Source organism: Macaca mulatta, chromosome 18 (genome assembly GCF_049350105.2).
Source record: "Macaca mulatta isolate MMU2019108-1 chromosome 18, T2T-MMU8v2.0, whole genome shotgun sequence".
In the NCBI taxonomy this organism is placed as follows: domain Eukaryota; kingdom Metazoa; phylum Chordata; class Mammalia; order Primates; family Cercopithecidae; genus Macaca; species Macaca mulatta.
This window is the reverse complement of record NC_133423.1, coordinates 57,254,423-57,278,200: the sequence shown is the minus strand read 5'-3', so window position 1 is coordinate 57,278,200 and position 23,778 is coordinate 57,254,423. Positions and strand designations below refer to the sequence as shown.

General features: G+C 37.3%; 1 protein-coding gene across 1 annotated transcript in view; it reads right to left on the bottom strand.

The window, feature by feature from the left end:
* The window catches only part of LOC106994479 (uncharacterized), a 90,009-nt gene that overhangs the window by 56,399 nt on the left and 9,832 nt on the right, over positions 1–23,778 (bottom strand). Inside the window, exon 3 of the mRNA XM_077974936.1 lies at positions 5,728–5,798. Coding sequence (XP_077831062.1) covers positions 5,728–5,798 — 71 coding nt within the window. The remainder of the gene's footprint in view (positions 1–5,727; positions 5,799–23,778) is intronic.

Sequence of the window (23,778 nt, the reverse complement as noted above, 5' to 3'; positions counted from 1 at the left end):
CAAAGTGAGACCTCCTTCCCTACAAAAAGTACAAAATTAGCTCAGCATGATAATGCGCAGCTGTATTTCCAGCTACTCAGGAAACTGAGATGGGAGGATTGTTTGAGCCAGGAGTTCTAGGTTACAGTGAGATGTGATTGTGCCACTGCACTCCAGCCTGGGTGACAGAGTAAGAACTTGTTTCAAAAAAAGAAAAAGAAAAAGTTCAATAGAACTCTGATCTGAGACAACAATTCAATTCAAAAATACAACACTTTTTTTCTGGTTTATAAAGTGGCTTCATATGAATGAGCTGCCATACCAAACTAATTAAAACATCAGTTGTAAACCAAACTTGGCAATTTGATTACTTACTAATTTGAATAAAGCATCGCAAAGGGCCCAAGATAACTGTATGCACAAATCATGAGAATTTCTCCAATTTTAATGAATCATATTTTTAGGAGATAAGCCACAGTTAAAGGTTAGTTTACGTGCCAATTAAGGAAGCTTTAATCATAAATAATTTGCCTATACCTGGAATAAAATTTAATCAATTTACAAACATTTCCTTTTCATCTGTGCAAAGAAAAGAGTAGCAACTTATTTATGTAATTATCACCAAGAATTTGAAAAAATAAAAAGCATTAGAATTCAAGGACTAGAGTAGAACCCAGCATCAACTGGCAATCTAACATGAACTAATAATTCAGGCACTTCTACAGGTGCTGCTTAGCCCTTGAAGTGTCTCCTGTATAGCCATATAGCCAAGAAGGCTAATGAAAGATAAAGATCTGTTATGAGTTTTGCTAAGTCTCACAGAATACAGAGAATAAAGAAATTCTGTAGATTTAATTGATTTTATCCCCTTGATACCCCTGGCTTCTCAAAATGGTACCAGGCCCCTTTGTTGTTGATGTTATCTGACTTAATTTTTCCATCAGGATCAAATTGTTATCAAGAGCCAGAAGTGTAGGTACAAAATGAGGTAAAATGTCTAAAGGTAAAATAATGCAAGTTAAGGCTCAGTTGGAAAAGCCAAGGAAAGTACTTAGATGCTTTGTTTTATTCAGGAGACTGTGCCAGCAATCCCTGACAGAAATGAACCAGTCAGGAAATCTCAGCCAAAGCCAAATATTTCTCTAGAATTCAGTCTTCTCACTTGAGCGTAGCTGTGTCATGCAACCTAATAATAAAGTCCAGAAACCATATTTTTCATAACTTTATGATAATACACAGACATGTTCAATGCCATAATGACTGCATTAATAGAAACCAAAGCATAGCACTGTGTCTCTGAATATAACAGAGGCAATGAAAACTTGCAGCCTGGACAACTGTTCTTAACTTTAAGTAGCAACAGAATTCAATAGCGGAGGAAGAGGTGATCAGAGCTTAGGAAACCTCCTCTCATGGTTGCTTAGGCATTCATTTTTCCAGCTCTTCATTTTTCCTTAATTTTCCTTTTTAAGCCACAGAAGCACTAAAGAAAGTTTGGGAAATAATTAAAGATCATCACCCATATGCCTGCCACCTTAAAGCAATTACCACTTGTAATATTCTCATGTAGCCTTATTTTTTCATATATATAAAACCCCACTTTTTATATCAATAGGAATGTATTACATGCACCTTGCTTTTTTTCACCTAAAATGTTTCTTAGAGAGAATTTAATACTGGCATGTAGAGCTGTCTCATTCTTTCTAACAGCTACATATTTGTTTGATGTATGGATGTAGCATAATTTATTTACCCAATTCCTACAGAATAAAAGGAATTGGGTACATTTTGCTATGACAAATAACACTGCAACAAGCATTCTAGTACCTAAATCTTTATGCAGATATGCAAGATACTGTTGGGATAAAATCCTAGGAGTGGATCTTTCGCTTGAAGTTTTATGTAATTAAAGTCACTGAATAGACACATAGTGGCTATTCAGTTTTGCATCCTGGATATCTCATAATGGATATTACACACTGTGAACATTTTCCATGTTGTTGTATAGCCTCCAAGATTAAAGTTTTAATGGTTTGTTATTTCTTATTAAGCGGATACCCTCAACGTTCCCTCTATTGTTAGACAGTTCAACTGTTTCTAATTATGTGCCTCATAAAGAATGCAACGACTCTCCATATCCCCTGTGTCTTACCCTTGGCCCACTTGCACTCTCTTCTCACTGTATTTTTCTTCACAGGGAGAGGAACCTCCATTCTAGAACATGGGTGAGGCACCCCCATTCTAGAACATGCTCCAGGTCCCCATGACTCTGGAATTCCCAAATTGATCCCAAGTCCAGTTTCTAGGCCCATGTATCCCTCTTCCCCATGTACCAGGGGTGGCTGTTTGGGGAGATGCAGAGGATGTGGAGCTAGGGCTGCCAGCTGGGTCTCCACTTGCATGAACACAAGGCCTATGTCCAGTAGGACATAAACCAGGAGTGTCAGGAGAAGCAGGGAGCAGTCCCTGGACCTCCATTTATACTAGTTTACCCAGGCCCCCTAAATGTTGGAAAGGTTCTGCTGTAACACCCTTACCTTCTTTTCCCAGATTCAATAGAGTTCTCTAAAGCAGACTACTGAATTAAAAGTAAAATGGACCAACTAACCAACAACAACGACAACAACAAAACCCAAAACTTCATTTTCCAAAGTTATTTGTAAACTTACCTCTTTTGCACACCTGTCACATATTGCCAAAAATTATCATTTGCCAAATTTAAAGTCCTGTGCCATGAGAGATGATTTGAAATTGCATAAGGGACAGTGGCAAGAGGAGCAGTTGACTTCACTTCTGATCTGTACTATCAAAATCCTGCTATAGGGACAGGCAGAGTGGCTCACACCTGTAATCTCAGCCCTTTGGGATGCCAAGGTGGGTGGATCACCTGAGGTCAGGAGTTCGAGACCAGCCTGGACAACATGGTGAAACCCCATCTCTACTAAAAATATAAAACTTCACTGACCGTGGTGGTGCACACCTGTTGTCCCAACTACTAGGGAGGCTGAGGCACAAGAATGGCTTCAATCCGGGAGGCAGAGGTTGCAGTGCCAAGATCACAACACTGCACTCCAGCCTGGGCTACAGAGCAAGACCCTATCTCAAAAACAAACAAATAAACCACCTTGCTCTATGAATTAGAGATCACTTTTCATGCTTGCATTTTGTTTGTTTCTTTCTTTCTTTTTTTTTTTTTTGGAGGTTTTATTAGATGAATTCCAATGTCCTTTTTAATTTTTAATTTCTATGATTCTACATAACCAATTCAAACTTAAATTTTAAAATGCATTACTTTTTGTTCAAGCTCCTGGAGACTTTTACTGATCTCCTATTTTGTATACAAATGTTTGGGTGTTTGTTCTTCGCTTTTCATAGTTCATTTGAACTTGTGTTCCTCTTAAGTGAAGAACATTAAGGGGAAGAGAACAAAGAAATAATGAATGGCTTCTCTCTCAAAATACTTACAATGAGGCTCACCTTAAAAATGAGGCTCACAACCTGACACTTAGCTTTTCTACACCTAGGCAAACAGGGGGCAATGTACATCTAGTGCTAATTAAATTAAATATCCAAATACTGGGGTTTCAACAAACACAAACAAATTCAGAAGCATGAACTATACTACTTTACTTGGAATATCAATGACAGCCTGAGTAACAAAAGAATAAACCTGGATAAGAAAAATGCTCTGCTTACGGACTTTCCCTGGTAATATGCTGATTACTCTCGCAGTTGATGCTGATCGGTGGGGTTTTCATCCCAAGGAAAGGAATATGTATTTCCATCCCAGGATTCAGACTTTTACTAATGACTACAATTAAAGCCACTGTTCAATTAAGGGCTTGAACAGTAGACGGTAACTACATAGTATAACTATTGGCCAATTTGGAGAATTTGGAACATAATCAATGAAACAATATCAATATTTACCATCCTAATTATAAGTGACCTCCAAAAAACAACATGATGTTACATAATCTTTACATCATCCCTTTTTACTATTGAAAAATTAAGAGAAATTCTTAGATGATGATTTCTGTAAATTGTTAGCAGAAACATGATTTTCTCTGAATCTTGCTGCTTGGTACAGATCATAACCCTAAGGAAAAAAGGAGCCTCCAGTGTTGTCTTTCTCTGGTGGGAAGTTAAATAAGACAGTGCTCAGGAAGGGACCATTGTAGGCATAGACATTTGTTCTCTCAACACAGAACTAGACTGAGATCTCCTCACATGCTTCTATCTATGGAATCTAGAATGAAAAAGAATTTTAAAAACAAGTCGAACTCGAGAATGTTTTTAAAAATTCTACTTCGTGGATTTTTACAGTCAATACAAAATAGTCTTATGGTTCTTTCAGCATATATACTTAAATTCAGCCTATTAAAATAGAACTATATGAATTAGACTTATTAACCAAAATTAAGAGTACATGGTGCTAAAACAATTGGTTGATTCAGTGGCAGTATTTATAAGTATACTATAAATAATTCCCAAACTGGCGATCATCTTTAGAAACTTTAAATTTTTAATGTTGCTCAAGTCTGACTCTAAGCTTTTGGGTTTTCCATCTTAAGAAGCTCCCCTCCCTTACTCCTACATTGCAGCCCACTACATTATAGAAATATTCTCATACAGCTTTATTTGTTACATTTATATCTTTATTGCATCCCACTTATCTGTATTTGAACAAGCATTGCAAAAAGATACACAGCAAACTGTTAGCTTTGGTTATCTAGACTTTGCCTTTACACTGTATAACTGGATCCATTATTATATATATATTGCTTAATAAAGAAAGAAAACAGGCAAGGTGCAGTGGCTCACGCCTGTAATCCCAGCACTTTGGGAGGCAGAAGCGAGAATATCGCTTGAGCGCAGGAGTTCTAGACCAGCCTGGACAACATGGCGAAACCCCATCTCTACAAAAAATACAAAAAATAGCCGGGTGTGGTGGCGTACACCTGTAGTCCCAGCTACTAAGGAGGCTGAGGTGGGAGGTTCACTTGAGCCCAAGAGGCGGAGATTGCAGTGAACTGTGATTGTGCCACTGCACTCTAGCCTGGGCAACAAAGAGAGACCCTGTCTAAAAAAAAAAAAAAAAAAAAGGCAAGCAAGAAATGAGAAGAAAATAAAGAAAAAGAAAAAAAAAAAAACAAAAACAAAGAATACTGTCTAGCTTTAAAAAACCATAAATGTAAACATTACCATGTTCACTGCCAAAATGAGAAAAAGAATAGCATAAAACAATTCATTGGAGAATATTCAAATGTAAAAGCCAAATATTAATCCAGGTTCTAAATAACCAGTCCTTGTAAACTATAGAATAGTAACTTTTTTTTCTTTTCCCTCAAATGATTTGACCAAATGGAACAATAAATAAACCCATGCCAGACAAAATTAAACTGTGGTTCACCTAAAGATCAAGCTTAGGCTAATTAGTAAAAGGGGCCAGACCAGACGGTGATAACCAGCCCAACAGAAAGAGAAGCACATGATTAAGCAGGCAGATGGCCACTTGCAATTTAATGAGCAGACACTTTTTGATTTGGTTTGATGGCCCAACTAGGGAAGGTCTTTATCTTAAGCTTTTCCCTTGAGAGCCCTGTATGGCTGGACTCCAGTGATTTGTTCAGGTTTGAGCCCTTTTCCTCCCAGAAACGGCTTCCACAATTCATAAAAAGCTTAATGTCTATATCAAACAAGCACAGATCAGGGCGCCACACTCGTTTAGATGGCATGCTAACTTACTCTTTACTTCCGGCTTCTGGAAAAAGCAGAGTGGAAGGAAAAATAAAATGCTTTTTCATCTTCCAGCGATCCTGTTTAAAAAAAAAAAAAAAAAGATTAAACAAAACTATATCTTACTTAAATCATTTCAAGACCCACCTTAAGTCAATGTTAGCAAAAATTTGTCGAGAGCCATATGAAGGTAGAATCAGCCCACAGGACAAGGCCCAAGGATAGAAATGGATGAACTCAGGAGAGAGAAACAAGGTACAGATTTAAGAAGGGGCCAAAAACATGTCTTCATATTTCTCAATTTTGTTTAAAATGAGCACATCCTGTACCATTTATGATCAGCTCCAAAAGCTCTTCCCCGGAGCGAACTGTCCATACAAATAAAAAAGTGCCTGTTTATTAAATTGCAAGTGGCTATCATATATATTAGAAAGAAATACCAAACAAAATCATAGATATTTCTGACAAGATATAAGCAGAATATATACACCTTTAAGTATTTTCTCTTTCACGTAAACATTTATAAAAACCAGGTGAAGAAACGAATGTGCAGAAAAGGGATTATGGCTCAGTCCAGCTATGAGTTTTTCAAGGGGTTGCAGCTCAAAAAGTATTTAAATAAATAAAAACTGGTGGTTTTTAAAGTCAGTCTGAAGTTACTGTCATAGTATCTTGGGTTTTGTTTTTGTTTTTGTTTTATTTTTCTAGATTTACATATATACAAAGCTAGGGAATGTAAAGAATATAATATATATTATAATATATAATAAAGTATATGTTATATTCTTTTTCTAGCTTTATATGTGTACATATATGTGTTACATATTTATATATGAACGTATATAAAGCTAGGAAAAGAATATAATATATATTTAAGTGTATATATAAATATATATGAAATAATATAATGAAATAATATACATACATAATAATAAATATATATATTTATTCATACATATATATGTGGTTGTCTGCATTAATTCCCCTTAAAAACCAAAATTTTCCAAACTATTTCTGCCAGAGTCAATATCCTTTTCATTCACAGCAAGTTCTAAATTGAAGACTTACAAATTAAAACTCAAACATTTTTTTACCAAATAACTTCACAAACATGTTAAACAGGAAAAGGAAGTTAGAGTTAGGAATTGCGAGGCTATAAGAATATTTCTTTCCTAAAGGATTGGATACGACTGCCAACAATTCTGTGGTTTTAGCTGCTTTCAAAAAAAGGAATGTGATAATAGCTCCTGGGTGGAATAATTTTGGCTGGACTTGATTAAATCTAAGCTTAAAACTTACAGAGAACAGCTTGGACTGCATTTTTTTTTTTTTTTTAAGAAACAGCATTGCATTTCATTTGACTGTGTCTTTGTCAGATTTGGGGCCTTTGAGGAGTCTGGCACTAGATTAGACACTAACAAAGCGAGCTGGAATACCCTGGGTAATATGAGTTACATAACTCCAATCAACACTGATGAGTGTGTGTCTATCTAAAACCCTGCACGTGTAATTTTGGAAAGGAGTTCTAAATTATTTTAAGGCCCCTTCCTTTCACAAAGGGCTATCTTATTCAGCTCCCAGAAAGTAATCATTCCAAAAAGCACAGGGCACACCCAGCTGGTATTTTTGTTTGTATTCTATTGTCTTTTTCTTTTGGTAAATAAATCATCTTACATTCCCTAGAAAAGCATCTACATTTTGCATCCAATATCTTAAACTTTGTTCTTGACATTTTTCTGGTGACTTCAGGACACATGATTTTAACACCACTGGTGAGAATTTTAGAATACTTGAAAAAAATCAACTATATATTAAAGAACTCCTCAACTCTTTGTTTTCCAAATTCTAATACAAATAATATTCAATATGGAATACTGTTCTATGAGTTTCTGGGTCCAGGACAAGACAGATTTCTCCCCACTACTTCTGCTAAGTACAGCTAGAATCTCTGGATATTATATATTAAATACACATAAAAAGACTCTGAAAGGTAGAACAAAAAAAGCAGCCTGTCTATGCACCTCATGATTCAAGAAAGATGCAGTGATAAGTTTCTTGGGTTTTCTTTTTCTTCACATATTCCAGACTTGGAGCTGGAAAAGCCAGCAGCTTAGAAACACTGAACAGCCCAGAAACAAACAAACAAAATCTCTCAAGAAAAGCAAGCACTCTCTAGCCAAAAGACCTAGAAGAAGCAGCCTGAAAGGAGAGAAAAGAGAAAACTTTTTTAGACAATAACTACTCTACTCCAACCAAACATCGTGAAAAAAAAAAATGTGAACCCCGCCAAGCCCCATTAGCAAAGGCCAAAGGGCAAATGGGAAGCTTACACTTCCATCCGCATCCAGCTGTAATAAAGTATCACTCCCTCTGCCAAGCTTGTGTCAGACAAGAATAAGTAGGGAGCTGGGACTTTCAACCCTGCTTGACAGTAACAAAGCACTCTTCTCTCTACGTGGGTAGTTTCAGAGAAGGCTGAATGAAAAGCCTGGACTTTCACCAACAATATAGCATCTGTGGAGGCCACCTGGAGAACAGTAACAAGATGCCCTTCCCTGTCCCAGCCAGTGTGGTGTCAGCAGAGGTCTAGCAAGAAGACTGAACTCCCATCTCTATCCAACAGTAACAAGGCAGCCTCTCCATCCTGGATGTCAACAAATGCCAAATGAGGAACCTGGACTCCAACTCCAATATGGCAGTAACAAGGTTGCACTACTCTTGCCCCACCAGTGTGGTTTCATAGGAAGCCTACTGAAAATACAAGATTTAAATAGGATCCAGAGTAGTCTCATAACAAAATACCTAATATGTGCTAGATATAATTGATCATCATACCTGGATCATCATACCAAGAACCAGGAAAATCTCAACTTGAATGGGAAAAGATAATCAATAGTCACTGACACTGAGATGTTACAAATGTTGGAATTATCTGACAAGAATTTTAAAACAGCCATCACAAAAATGGCTAAGAACCCACTTGAAACAAATGAAAAATACAAATGAAATAAAGCAAGTCTCAGCAAAGAAATAGAAGATATAAAGGAGAACAAAATGGGAATTTTAGATCTGAAAAATACAATAACAAAAATGTTTAAACTCACCAGATGGACTGAATAGCAGAATGGAGAAGACAGATAAAAGAATGAGTGAATTTGAAGATAGAGCAATAGAAATGACCAATTTACCAATCCAAACAACAGAGAGAAAATAGACTGAGAAAAAGATGAAGAGAATTTAAGAATTTGTGGGACTATAACAAAAAGATCTAACATTCATGCAACTGTGGTCTGAGGAGAAGGAAAAAAGGGCAGAACTGAAAAGGCAGTTTTTAAATGTATGCCTAAAAATTTTCCACAGTTGGCAAAAGACATAAACTTACAGATTCAAGAATGTAAATAAACTGTAAACAGAATAAACACAAAGAAATGTATACCGTGACACAGAATGGTCACACTGAAAACTAAAGATAAAGAAGAAAGTCTTGAAAGCAATGAGAAGAAAAAACATCTTACCTATTTTGGGTGGTGAGTGGAAAGCAGTGGAAGAAACAATTTCATTGTCAGCAAATGTATCATGAGAAACCATGGAGGCCAGAAGGAAATGGCACAATATTTGTCAAATGTTGAAAGAAAAAAACCCTTATCTAGTAAAAATATCCTTCAAGAATGAACAAGAAATCAAGATAGTCTCAGATAAAAGAAAAGTAAGAGAATTTATTGTTAGCAAACCTTCTCTAAAAGAATAGCTAAAAGAAGTTTTTGAAACAGAACAGAAATGATAAAAGTTATCTTGAACATCAAAAAGTAAGAACAAAAAAAGTAAAAATTGGAGTAAATACAATAGATGTTCCTTTACCTCTTAAGTTTTCCAAATTGTGTTTGATGGTTGAAGCAAAAGAAATGTTAACATCATTTGATTTGTTTCTTAATACCGGTAGGGGAGATATTTAAGATTATTACATGATAAATGGGGGTAAAAGGGCCTTTAAAAAGTAAGGTTTGTGTACTTTATTTGAACAGTTAAATGTCAATACCAGTAGACTACAATAGGGTGTGTGTGTATGTGTGTGTGTGTGTGTGTGTGTATGTATATATAAATATATATATATAAAATATATACGTGTGTGTGTGTGTGTTTATGTGTGATATAACACCCAGAGCAACCATAACAAAAGAAAACAAAGACATACAATTAAAACACCACAGGTAAATTAAAATTGAATTATTTGTAAAAGTGTTTCAATAACTCACAAGAAGGCAAAAGAGAAAAACAGAGGAAACAAACAAAAAATAAAATGAAATAATTAACTGCTAACATAGCAATAATTGCATTAAATAAAAATAGTCTAAATTTACCAATTAAAGAGGTTGTCAGAGTAGATTTTTTTTTTAAATTTAAAAGCAAAAATATGACCCAACTATATGCTGCCTACAACAAACTGCACACAACTTGGATGATACTCAAGAGCATTATGGTAAGTGAGAAAATCCCTTCTTGAAAGATCACATGATATATGATTCCATTTATATAACATTCTAAAAATGGAAAAATTATAAATACAGAGAACAGATTAGTGGTTGTCAGGGGTTAGGGATAATAGGGTTGGAAGGTGGAGTAACTATAAAGGGGTAGAATGAAAGAGATCTTTGTGGTGACAATTAGTTCTTTATTTTATTTTATTTATTTTATTTATTATTTTTTAAGTCCTCTCTCCATCTGAGCTGAGGGAGGCAGGAGGCGAAGGGCTAATTCCTTAATTGCAGTGATGGTTACACAAATCTACACATTATAAAATGGTATAGGTCTATACACACACATTGTACCAGTATCAATTTTCTAGTTTTAATACATTTTTCCAATTTTTTATTGTGGTAAAATACACATAATACATAAAATAAAATACATGTAAGAATAAAAATCTTAACCATTTTAAAATATACATTTCAATGGCATTAAGTACCATTCACAATGTTATGCAACCATCATCTCCAATAACTTTTCATCTTATAAAACTGAATCTCTATACCCATTAAGCAATAACTCCCCATTTAGTAACCCTTTCCTCCCTCTATGCCTTGGCAACCACCATTCTACTTTCTGTCTCTATAAATTTGACTACTCTAAGTACCTCATATAAATGGAATCATGTAGTATTTGTCTTTTTATGACTGGCTTATTTCACTTAGTGTGATGTCCTGATGGTTCATCCATGTAGTAGCATATGTCAGAATAGCCCTTCTTTTTTTTTTTTTGAGACGGAGTCTCGCTCTGTCACCCAGGCTGGAAGCCCTTCTTTTTAAGACTGAATAATGTTCTATTGCATGGATATATCACATTTGTCTATCCATTCATCCATGATGGACAATTGGGCTGCTTCCATGTTTTAGCTACTGTGACTATTGCTGCTATGAACATGGGTTTAGAAATATCACTTCAAGTCTGTGTTTTCAGTTCCTTTGAGTATATACCCAAAAGTGGAATTGCTGGGTCACATAGTAATTCTATTTTAAATTTTTGGTGGAAGCCACAATATTGTTTTCCACAGCAACTAGACCATTTTACATTACCACCAACATTCCACAAAGATTCTAATTTTTCCACATCCTCGCAACACTTGTTTTTTCTGTTTTTTTTTTTTTTTAGTTAGTAGTAACTATCTTAATGGGTATGAGATGGTATCTCATTATATTTTTGATTTGGATTTCCCTAATAATTAGCTTTTCATGTGCATATTGGCTATTTGTACATCTTCTGTGGAGAAATGTCTATTCAAGTCCCTTGCCCATGTTTGAATTGGATTGTTGTTGTTATTGAGCTTTAGGAATCAGAATCTACTTATTCTGAATATTAATCTCTTATCAGATATGTAATTTGCAAATATTTTCTCTCATTCTGTAGGTTACCTTAGTTTTTTGGTTTTTGTGTTTGTTTTTGTTTTTGTTTTGAGATGGGATCTTGCTTTTTTTGCCCAGGCTGGTCTCAAATTTCTAGGCTCAAGGGATTGTCCTGTCTCAGCCTCCTGAGTAGTTGGGACTGCAGGTGTACACTACTGTGCCCTGCTGTAGGTTGCTTTTTCACTCTTTTGATATTATCTTTTGATGCACAAAAATCTTTAATTAAAAAAAATCTTTTTTTTTGAGATGGGTCCTGCTCTGTCACCCAGGCTGGAGTGCAGTGGCATGATCAAGTTCACTGCAGCCTCGATCTCCCAGGCCCAAGCAATCCTCCCACCTTAGCCTCCTAAGTAGCTGGGACTATAGTCCCATGGCCCCATACCCAGCTAATTTTATTTCGTAAGTTGAGATGAGGTCTCACTATGTTGCCCAAGCTGGTCTGAACTCCTAAGCTCAAGCAGTTCTCCTGCCTTGGCCTCTCGAAGTGCTGGGGTTATAGGCATGAGCCATCATGCCTGGCCAATTTTTAAATTTTCATGTAGTCTAATTTGTCTATTTTTTCTTTTGTTACCTGTGTGTGTTTTACATATCAGCCTACAGAGTTTTTAGCTCTTCTGCTAACCCCCAAAGTTTCTAATGAGAAATCAGCTGATAATCTAATTGAGGATCCCTTGAATGTGATGAATCTCTTCTTTCTTACTGCTTTCAAGGTTCTCTCTTTATCTTTGTCTTTTAATGGTTTGATTAAAATGTGTGTTTCAGTATAAGTCTCTTTGAGCTCATCTTACTTGGAGTTTTCTAAGCTTCTTGGATGTTTATATTGATGCCTTTCATCAAATTTGGGGGACTTTGAGCTTTTTTTTTTTTTTTTTGAGATGGAGTCTCACTCTGTCACCCAGGTTGGAGTGGAATGGCACCATCTGGGCTCACTTCAGCCTCCGCCTCCTGGGTTAGAGCAATTCTCCCGCCTCAGCCTGTCTAGTAGCTGGGATTACAGGGCCCACCACCACGCTCAGCTAATTTTTGTATTTTAGTAGAGATAGGGTTTCACCATGTTGTCCAGGCTGGTCTTGAATTCCTGACCTCAAGCAATCCACCTGCCTCAGCCTCCCAAAGTGCTGGGATTACAGGCGTGAGCCGCCGCACCTGGCCACGCCATTATTTTTTCAAATATGCTCTCTGTCTCTTTCTCTCTTCTTCTTCTAGAACTCCCAAAATGTGTATAGTCATCTGCTTGATGGTGTCCTACAGGTCCCTTAGGCTCTATTCACTTTTCTTCAATCCTTTTTCTTTCTGTTTCTCAAACTCAATAATTCCTATGCCCCACCTTCAAATTTGCTTATTCTTTCTTCTGCTTGCTCAAACCTGCCTGTGAATCCCTTCAGTGAATTTTAAATTTGTTATTGTATTTTTCAGCTCTAGAATTTATTTATTTATTTTAGCCTTTCTATTTCCTTACTGATACTCGATTTTGCTCATGCATCATTTTCTTGACTTTCTCCACATCTTTCTTTTGTTGTGTGAGAATCTTTAAGACAGTGGTTTTTAAATCTTTGTCTAATAGATCTGCCATCAGGTCTTTTTTCAGGGACAGTTTCTGCTTATTTTTTAAGCGAGCCAAACTTTCCTGCTTCTTTGTTTTCCTTGTGATTTTGTTGTTGTCAAAAACTGGATATTCAAATCAAATAATGTGGTAACTCTGAAAATCATATTCTCCCTTTGCTGTTTGTCTGCCATTGCTTCTGTTTTTCTTTTTGTTTTTCTGATTGTTGTAGGCTGTTCCAGTGCGTTTTTCTAAGCAAGTGTGGTCACTTTCTAATTGCGCTCATATATCCAGTTACTTTTGAATGTTCCAGTCTTTAATGTCTGGCTCCCAAAAGGGAAAAATGAAAAGAAAAAAAAAAAAAACTCAAGAGTAGGGGAAATATAAAACTGGCTCTTTAAATCCCCTGGATGTCACTTCAGCCAGAAGGAGAAAGGCTTGCAACAATGGGGGAGGTGTAGCAGAAGCAGCAACAATGGAGGGAGGTGATCAGAAGCAGCACTCAGCAATCAGAGCACAGATCCCCCGTATTTGTAGAACACAGTCCTTTTTGCCCTCCCTGCTTCCACAAGCTATGTGCAAGCTGCTCCAGGAATACATAAAAAACTATCACAGGACTGGAGGTGGGGGATATGAACTGTTACTGTCCTAAGAGCTGAAATTGATTTAACTTAACCGCAGTTTACTTGTACAAGCCATTCTATAGAAATTGTAAGCTTTCAATTCAATAGATGCCAGAGTTCCAAAAATATTTACATCAGACAGATTCTGCCAGTGCAGTTGCTGTCTAGGTGAGGAGACAGATTCCTGAGACTTTTTACTCTGCCATCTTGCCAGAATCCTCCTAGTTTTAATATTGTACTCTCTAATGAGATGTAACTCTTTACCCAGTTTCCCCAATTGCTACAACTTGTGGTTAAATAAGATGGTTATATAAATTATATAAATGTTGACATCTTATGTGCATCTTCTCCAATGACAAAACCACTGGGGAGAACTTGGTAAAGTGTACCTAGGACCTCTCTACCATTTTTGCAGTTAACTGTGATATTTAGTTATCTCAAAAACAAAACAAAATAAAAAAAACAGAAAAAAAAAAACAAAAAACCTTGCTGAACTTGAAATTCAGGCTCTATCACTGTTTGTGTGAACTTGGGCTCATTTAACCAATCTGTGACTTGGTTTTGTCATACATAAAATAACCATATCTACCAAGTTATGGTAAGAAATAACTGAAATAACATATCAAAAGAAAAACAGTTTAGTTAGATCCCAGTTGTCACTGTTTGCTTTTGTTGCAATTGCTTTTGGCGACTTCATCATGAAATCTTTGCCTGTGCCTATGTCTTGAATGGTGTTGTCTAGGTTGTCTTCCAGTATTTTTTATAGTTTTGGGTTTTACATTCAAGTCTTTCATTCATTTCGAGTTAATTTTTGTATATGGTGTAAGGAAGCGGTCCAGTTTCAGTCTTCTGCATATGGCTAGCCAGTTCTCCCAGCACCATTTATTGAATAAGGAATCCTTTCCCCATTGCTTGTTTTTGTCAGATTTGTCAGAGATCAGATAGTTGCAGGTATGTGGTCTTATTTCTGGGATCTCTATTCTGTTCCATCGGTCTATGTGTCTGTTTTTGTACCAGCACCATGCTGGTTTTGGTTACTGTAGCCTTGTAGTATAGGTTCAAGTTGAATAGCGTGATGCCTCCAGGCTTTTTCTTTTTGCTTAGGTTTACATTGGCTATCCAGGCTCTGTTTTCGTTCCATGTGAATTGTAAAATAATTTTCTCTAGATCTGTGAAGAATGCCAATAGTGGTTTAATAGTAATAGCATTGAATCTATAAATTGCTTTTGAGCAGGACGAGCCACAGACAAAACCCCTCAAACACCAAGATAGTGAAGGGAGTGGCTTTAATCAGCTGGGAGCATCGGCAGGCTAGCATCTTAAAATCCGAGCTCTTCGGGTGCTCAACTTCTGTCACTTTTAAGAGCTCACAACTCTAAGGGGGTCCGCGTGAGAGGGTCGTGATCGATTGAGCAAGCCAGGGGGTACGTGACAGGGGCTGCGATCACCGGTGGTCAGAGTGAAACAGAACAGAACAGGAAGTTTCACAATGTCCTTCCATACAATGTCTGGAATCTATCGATAACAACAGTTGCTAGGTCAGGGGTGGAATTTTAACTACCAGGCTTAAGTCAGGCAGGCCCGGGACTAGTTTCGGGTCTGTTTCCTTGCTTTAGGGTCTGGTTCCTAGGCACCAGGCTACCTGCCATTAGTTTCACTTCTCTTTCCTTTTCTGAGTATAAAACAATATAAAACAATATGAGAGGGTCTCTCTCTTCCCTCACTTTGGGCAATATGGCCATTTTAATAAAATTGATTCTTCCTATCCATGATCATGGGATGTTTTTCCATTTGTTTGTGTCTTCTGTGTTTTTTTGAGCAGTGTTTTGTAGTTCTCCTTGTAGAGGTCTTTCACCTCCCTAGTTAGCCGTATTGCTATGTATTTTATTTCTTTTGTGGCAATTGTGAATGGGAGTTCATTCCTGATTTGGTCCTTGGCTTAACTGTTGTTAGTGTATAGGAATGCTAGTGACTTTTGCACATTAATTTTGTATCCTGAGACTTTGCTGACGTTATTATTTAAAAAAAAATTAAAAGATAACAGATGCTGACGAGGTTGTGGAGAAAAGCGATAACTTATGCACTGTTGGCGGGACTGTAAATTAGTTCAGCCATTGTGGAAGACAGTGTGATGAATCCTCAAAGACCCAAAGACAGAAATATCATTCAACCAGCAATCCCATTACTGGGATCCCATTATACCCAAAGGAACATAAATCATTTTACCATAAAGACACATGCATGCATATGTTTATTGCAGCACTATTCACAATAGCAAAGACATGAAACCAACCCAAATGCCCATCAATGACAGAATGGATAAAGAAAATATGGTACATATACACCACAGAATACTATGCAACCATAAAAAAGAACAAGATCATGTCCTGTGCAGGGACATGGATGGAGCTGGAGGCCATTATCCTTAGCAAACTAACACAGGAACAAAAAACCAAATACCACATGTTCTCAGTTATAAGTGGAAGCTAAATAATGAGAACACATGGACACATAGAGAAGAACAACACAAACTGGGGCCTTTTGGAAGTTGAAGGGTAGGAGAGGGGAGAAGGTTTTTAAAAATAACTAGTGGGTACTAGGCTTAATACCTGGGTAATAAAATAATCTGTACAACAAACCCCCATGACACAAGTTTACCTATGTAACAAATCTCCACTTGTACCCCTGAACTTAAAATAAAAGTTAAAATAATAAAATAAAAAAGAAAAAGAAAAAATAGAAGAAAAACCATTCTGTGAGTACTTAAGTACTAAGTGATTACTCTCATGTTTCTGTTTTCCTGTGTTGTAGAGCTTCTTTCAATCTTTGATTATTTGCAAGACCTAGTGCATGTCCAAATTATATAACTATTATCCAAAGCCTACATGACCAATAAAATGTTTTCAGCATTTCTCCAACACATCTTAGAAAACATTGTCCTTCAGGATAAACACAAAAGGACTAGACACAGAGTATACCAAGGTGCAGGCACAGGCAGGCTTGTCATCGGACTTTATTCACACCTTACCTTAATGATCAAAATATGCCTTCCAAAACACAGGATGCTTACAACCCCGTGTTATTCATCAAACAAAAATAAACAAAAACTGTATTAATGTTTAATAGATCAAAAGACAATTAGGAAAACTGGCACATGTATAGCCAGACAAATCCAGAGAAAAAGAATAAAATATGAAGCCAAGAAATCGATCAAGCACATATGGGGAGTTAGTACATGAAAAGGGTGTCATCTGAAATTAATGAGGGGAAACATGAACTACTTAATAAATGGCATTGTAATAATTAGCCACCTAGAAAATTATATATGTTACACCCACCTTCTATATCAGGACAAATTCTAAATGGATCAAAGATTTAGATGTGAAAATATAGCAATAAAAGTGCTAGAAGAAAATAGAATATTTTTTATAATCTTGAAGTAAGAAAGACTTTTCTAACCATGACACAAAATGAAGAACCCAAAGAAGAAACAAATGATAAAATTCACTATATGAAAATCAAAAAGTTCTGCATGGTAAAAACAAAACAACAAAAACAAATCCAAAAACCAAAAAAAAAAAAGAGGAAAAAATACTCATATAACACAATAACAGAAGGTCAATAATCTTCTTCTAATATGCATATGGTTATTTCTTATAACATTGCTTATAATAGTAAAATATTAGAAACAACCTAAATTTTCATCACTAGGAGGCTGATTGAATGAAGAAATTATGGTTTAATAAATTATATGTTATAGAATATTAGGCAATTGTAAAAAAACTGAGAAAGCTCTTTAAGTAAATAATATGGAAAGATCTTTAGGTATATTATTAACTTTCTAAAAAGCAAAGTGCAAACCGGATGTATAGTATGCTACCTTTTGAGTAAAAGGGGTAAAATAAGGAAACGTACTTTTTCATTGCTTCTGTAGACATAAAGAAACTCTGGAATGATTTATAATAAACCAATCATGCTGGCTATCCAGAGGGTAGGCAGGTAAGTGGGAAATGAATAGGTAATCACAATTTTTTATCTTATGCCTTTTGTAATTTTTTGACCCATTAAAAAATATATCTGTTCAAAAACTGGATTACAACAACATTTAAGCAGATGAGGAAAATATTATTTTATTCATTTTAACCTCCACTAAAAAATATCCCAAGAGATTCTTTTTTAGACTGAAAATACTCTGGAAAACACCATCTAATCAGAGACCAGGAGACTCAAGATACTACAAAAAATGCCTGGATTAAAATGCTGAAAGATGACTTCCCATTCAGTTGTCTAAGAAATTAGTTAAAATTTACTTTAAAATACGAACAATGGGCTGGGTGCAGTGGCTCACGCCATAATCCCAGCACTTTGGGAAGTTGAGGTGGAAAGATTGCTTGAGTCCCGGAGTTCAAGACCAGTCTGGGCAACATGTCACGACTCTGACTCTACAAAAAATACAAAAATTAGCCAGGTGTGGTGGCACATACCTCCGATTTCAGATACTTGGGAGGCTGAGGCAGGAGGATCCTTGAGCCCAGAAGGCAAAAGCTGCAGTGAGCCATGATTGTGCCACTACACTCTGGCCTGGGTGACAGAGCCAGGCCTTGTCTAAAAAACTATTAACGGTAAAGTAAAATAAAATAAAACATGAACATCATATAATTTTTTGCAAATCTTAAAGGCATTAACAACTGAACCATATAAAATTCTGAGACCTAGCAATGCCATACTATATTAAAGGGACATAAAATACAAGAAAAAGATAACAATGAAGGTAAGCAATTGTGGGAGGGGAGAAAAAGGCTTTGCAGTAGACAGGTGAATAGTAGAAACATATCAAAGATTTGCAGTTCATTACAGGAGTAACTAAAGTTTGAGAAAAATATTCCAGCAGGTCATCATATGTGCGTATTCTGTGTGTGTGTGCTCTTATTTGTTCATTTATTTATTTATTTTATTCATTTATTCATTCCAAACTGGCAACTTTTCTTTTCATTTTAAATACACAATTTAAAAGCAGGAAGGAACTGTATTCCCAAAACTTATAGACCTACAGAAATAAAAATTGACTTAGAGGCCAGGAGCCCTGGCTCATGCCTATAATCCCAGTGTTACTGGTGGAGGGTATCCAGGTTCTTGGCGTTCTGAACAAAGAACTGGACAAAATGCACAAAGCAAGGAAAGAATGAATCAACAAAAGCAGAGATTTATTGAAAACAAAAGTACACTCCACAGGGAAGGAATGGGCCCGAGCATAGGGGCTTAAGAGCCCCAGTTAAAGAATTTTCTGGGGTTTAAATATCCTCTAGAAATTTCTTATTGGTGAGTTGGTGTACACCCTATATAAATGAATCAGTCCTAGTGGTTGTAGAAAGCTGCCAATCAGAGGCTGAAGTGAAGTTACAAAGTTACATCTTATGCAAACATCTGATTGGTTGTGGAAAGCAACCAATCAGAGGCTTAAATGAAGTTACAAAGTTATACTCCTATGCAAATAAAGACTTGGCCCACTACCAGCTTGATTGGTTGTGTGAGGGGACCAATCAGAGGTATTTTCAATTTTTCATCTGCCAGGCAGAAAAGCAGGGGCAATAGAAAGGGAATAACCTCTGGTCCTTTTGTTACTTGGACATGAAAAGTTTGCGTTTTCCTTTTGCTTTACTTCCAGGAAGTCAGTGTGAATTGGCCTTAGGTTCTCTGCCTCCAGACCCTATTCTTCTGCCTCGCCAGCACTTTGGGAAGCCAAGGCAGGCAGATCCCTTGAGGCCAAGAGTTCAAGACCAACTTGGCCAACATGGCGGAACCATGTCTCTAAAAAAAACACAAAAATTAGCCAAATGTGGTGGCACATGCCTGTAATCCCAGCAGCTCAGGAAGCTGAGACATGAGAATCACTTGAACCCGGGAGGGAGGTGGAGGTTGCAGTGAGCCAAGATCACACCACTGTACTCCAGCCTGGGTGACAGAGTGAGACTCTGTCTCAAAACAAACAAACAAACAAAATCTATTTAGAGAAGCAGTCTTTACAAAACATTAACCTAAATTGTAAGATGGGGAACAGCATAATTATAATATTGGTAAGTGACCACAAAAAGCAAACATGATCATTCCTAAAACACTGACTATTAAGTCCAGAGAGATTATAAACATACACGCTTTTATAACTGCTAGTCATTTCTGTCTAAGCTTTAGTTATTAAGTTAAATTATTTACATCTAAACCATAGAAAGAATTCACAATTTTTCTGAAGTTTTTTCTTCAAGAGAAGAGAAGGCAATTTTACAATGAGTAACATACACTTTGGATGGAAATCTAACAATATAAAATTGGAGTTTAAATTTTTTATGGGGCCAGGCACGGTGGCTCATGCCTGTAATCGCAGCACTTTGGGGCGCCAAGGTGGGTGGATGACGAGGCCCGGAGATTGAGACCAGCCTGCCCAACATGGTGAAACCCCATCTCTACTAAAAATACAAAAATTAGCCAGGCGTGGTAGTGCGCACTTGTAGTCCCAGCTACTTAGGAGGCTGAGACAGGAGAATCACTTGAATCCGGGAAGCAGAGGTTGCAGTGAGCCAAGATCCTGCCACTGCACTCCAGCCTGGGTGACAGAGCAAGACTCCGTCTCAAGAAAAAAAAAAAAATTGTGGAAGATGTAAATTTAAGTCTGTAATTTTCAGCTATAAAGTAGCCTACCAATTAAAAAATATTTACATTAATCTGGTGATATGGTTTGGCTATATCCCCACCCAAATCTCATCTTGAATTGTAGCTCCAATAATCCCCACACATCATGGGAGGGCCTCAGTGGGAGGTAACTGAAACATGGGTGCAGTTACCCCATGCAGTTCTCATAATAGTGAGTGAGTTCTCATGAGATCTGATGGTTTTAAAGGGGGCTTTTTCCTCTTTGCTTGGCACCTCTGCTTCCTTTCATCATGTGAAAAAGGATGTGTTTGCTTCCCTTTCCTCCATGATTTTAAGTTTCCTGGAGGCCTCCCCAGCCATGCTGAACTGGGAGTCAATTAGACCTCTTTCCTTTATCAATTATCCCAAGAGTCTTGGGCAGTTCTTTATAGCAGCATGAAAATGGACTAATATATCTGATTTGTCTTTTATTTTCCATAATCCAAGTTGGAGTTCAGAGTTCTTCCTCAATTCTCCCTAAGCACTCTATATGTATTGTACCTTCTTTTATTGTTCTAGAATACTCTTGATGTCTCTGTCTTGCCCTAGATGGATTCTAGAGGCCCAGACCCTGTGTCTTTTATTTACGGTTGACCCTTAAAAAAATTTTTTGAACTGTGTGGGTCTGCTTATATGTGGATTTCTTCAACCTTTGCCACCCCTGAGACAGCAAAACCAACCCCTCCACTTCCTCCTACTCCTCAGCCTACTCAACATGAAGACGAGAAGGTTGAAGACCTTTATGATGATTCACTTCCACTTAATGGATAGTAAATATATTTATCTTCCTTATGATTTTCTTAATAACATTTTCTTTTCTCTAGCTTACTTTAAGAATACAGTATATCGGCCGGACGCGGTGGCTCAAGCCTGTAATCCCAGCACTTTGGGAGGCCGAGACGGGCGGATCACGAGGTCAGGAGATCGAGACCATCCTGGCTAACACAGTGAAACCCCGTCTCTACTAAAAAATACAAAAAACTAGCCGGGCGAGTTGGCGGGCGCCTGTAGTCCCAGCTACTCGGGAGGCTGAGGCAGGAGAATGGCGTGAACCCGGGAGGCGGAGCTTGCAGTGAGCTGACATCGCGCCACTGCACTCCAGCCTGGGCGACAGAGCGAGACTCCGTCTCAAAAAAAAAAAAAAAAAAAAAAAAGAATACAGTATGTAATCATATAACATACAAAATATATTTTAATCAACTGTTTATGTTATGGGCAAGGCTTGCAGCCAACAGTAGGCTATCAGTAGTTAAGTTTGGGGGGAGCCAAAAGTTATATGTGGGCTGGGGCACAGTGGTTCATGCCTGTAATCCCAGCACTTTGGGAGGCTGACGCCGAGGCATGAGGAGCACTTGAGGCCAGGCATCAAGACCAGTCTGAGAAACTTAGCAAGACTCCCCCATCACTCTCCCCACAAAAAATATATATGTATATATGTTAGTCTGGCCTGGTAGTGCACACCTATAATCCCAATTACTCAGAAGCTGAGGCAGGGGGGTCATTTGAGCCCAGGAGTTCAAGGTTGCAGTGAGCTATGGTTATGCCACCGCACTCCAGCCTGGATAACAGAGTGAGATTCTGTCTCAAAAAAAAAAAAGAAAGAAAGAAAAAAAAAACTGCGGTTTTTTTTTGTTTGTTTTTTGAAAAAACTGCGGTTTTTTTTTGTTTGTTTTTTGTTTTTTTTTGAGACAGATTCTCTCTCTGACACCCAGGCTGAAGTGTGGTGGCATGATCTCGGCTCACTGCAGTCTCGACCTCCCAGGCTCAGGTGATTCTCCTCAGCCTCCCAAGTAGCTGGGACTCAGGTGTGTGCCACCACGCCCGGCTAATTTTTTGTATTTTTAGTAGAGATGGGGTTTTGCTATGTTGCCCAGGCTGGTCCTGAGCTCCTGGACTCAAGCAGTACTCCCACTTTGGCATCCCAGAGTGCTGGGATTACAGGTGTGAGCCACCGTGCCTGGCCGATATGCAGATTTTTTACCTATATGTAGGTGCATGAGTTCCCCTAACCCCCAAGTTGTTCAAGGGTCAACTGGGACTGTGGTATTCACAGAACCTAGTACACTGCCTGGCTCACTGATGCTTAATAAACTTTTTTTTATATTTAATTAAGTGTTTAAAAATTAAGACATAGTAATATTTTGTATATTAATGACATTTTAAATACCCAACATTTTCATTTAGGCCAAAGTTATTTAGTTTTCACATACACCATCACTCAATAAGTGATACTGAATTTATAAGACTAAATAAGTATAAGAGAAATTCAGCCTTAGGAGATTCACTGTAAAATTCTAGTAAACAAATTCTTCAGGGCTAATTTTCTTTCTCTGTTCATGTAACTCAAAAGTAGCTATGATAAAATTTGTTTGTTTGTTTTTTGTTTTTGTTTGGACAGAGTTTCGCTCTTGTTGCCCAAGCTAGAGTGCAATGGCGCAATCTCAGCTCACTGCAACCTCCGTCTCCCAGGTTCAAGTGATTCTCCTGTCTCAGCTTCTCGAGTAGCTGGGATTACAGGCGCTCGCCACCATGCCCAGCTAATTTTTTGTATTTTTGGTAAAAATGGGGTATCACTATGTTAGCCAGGCTGGTCTCGAACTCCTGATCTCAGGTGATCCGCTGGCCTCAGCCTACCAAAGTGCTGGGATGACAGGAGTGAGCCACCACACCCGGCCATAAAATTTATTCTTTTACAGCATCTTTGTATTCAAGTGTTTGGTAGAAAGTATTCAAGATTATTTGGTTCCTTGGGATGTTATATAATTTTTATTTACAATTAAAATATTTGATAAAGCCTTTAGACATTTAAAATCCAAATTTCTATGTTCAGAAATTACGTGTTACTGGGAATGAGAAATTACACTGCAGGCTTCACCAGGATCCTTCTGAACGTGCCCTGCTTTAAATGGCCAACAGGGGGCAGCATGCTCTAGGGAAATGTCGAATCCTGCAACAGCATGTGACGAAAAACAGTCGCAGAACTGCCACCAGAACTCTTGGACTGTGGAATGCAGGGTAAACAAAAATCTATTTACTCTACTGTCTCCAGTCAAACTACTTCTAAAGCAGTAGAGGTCATCTTATGGTTTCAACCATTTTACAATTAGTTTTAGTATCACCACTAATTATCACCTGCTTGTTAATGCATAATAATAGGTGAATGTAACACAAAATAGCAAGTTTCCTGTCAAGCCAGAGAGGAGAGAGGAAAGAGCTAAAAGAATCCTGGGAACATGAAATATTGAAAAATGCTTAAGTAACCTGGAACAATTATTATTTGCACACTTAATGACCTTTCAGTCTAATAAATATG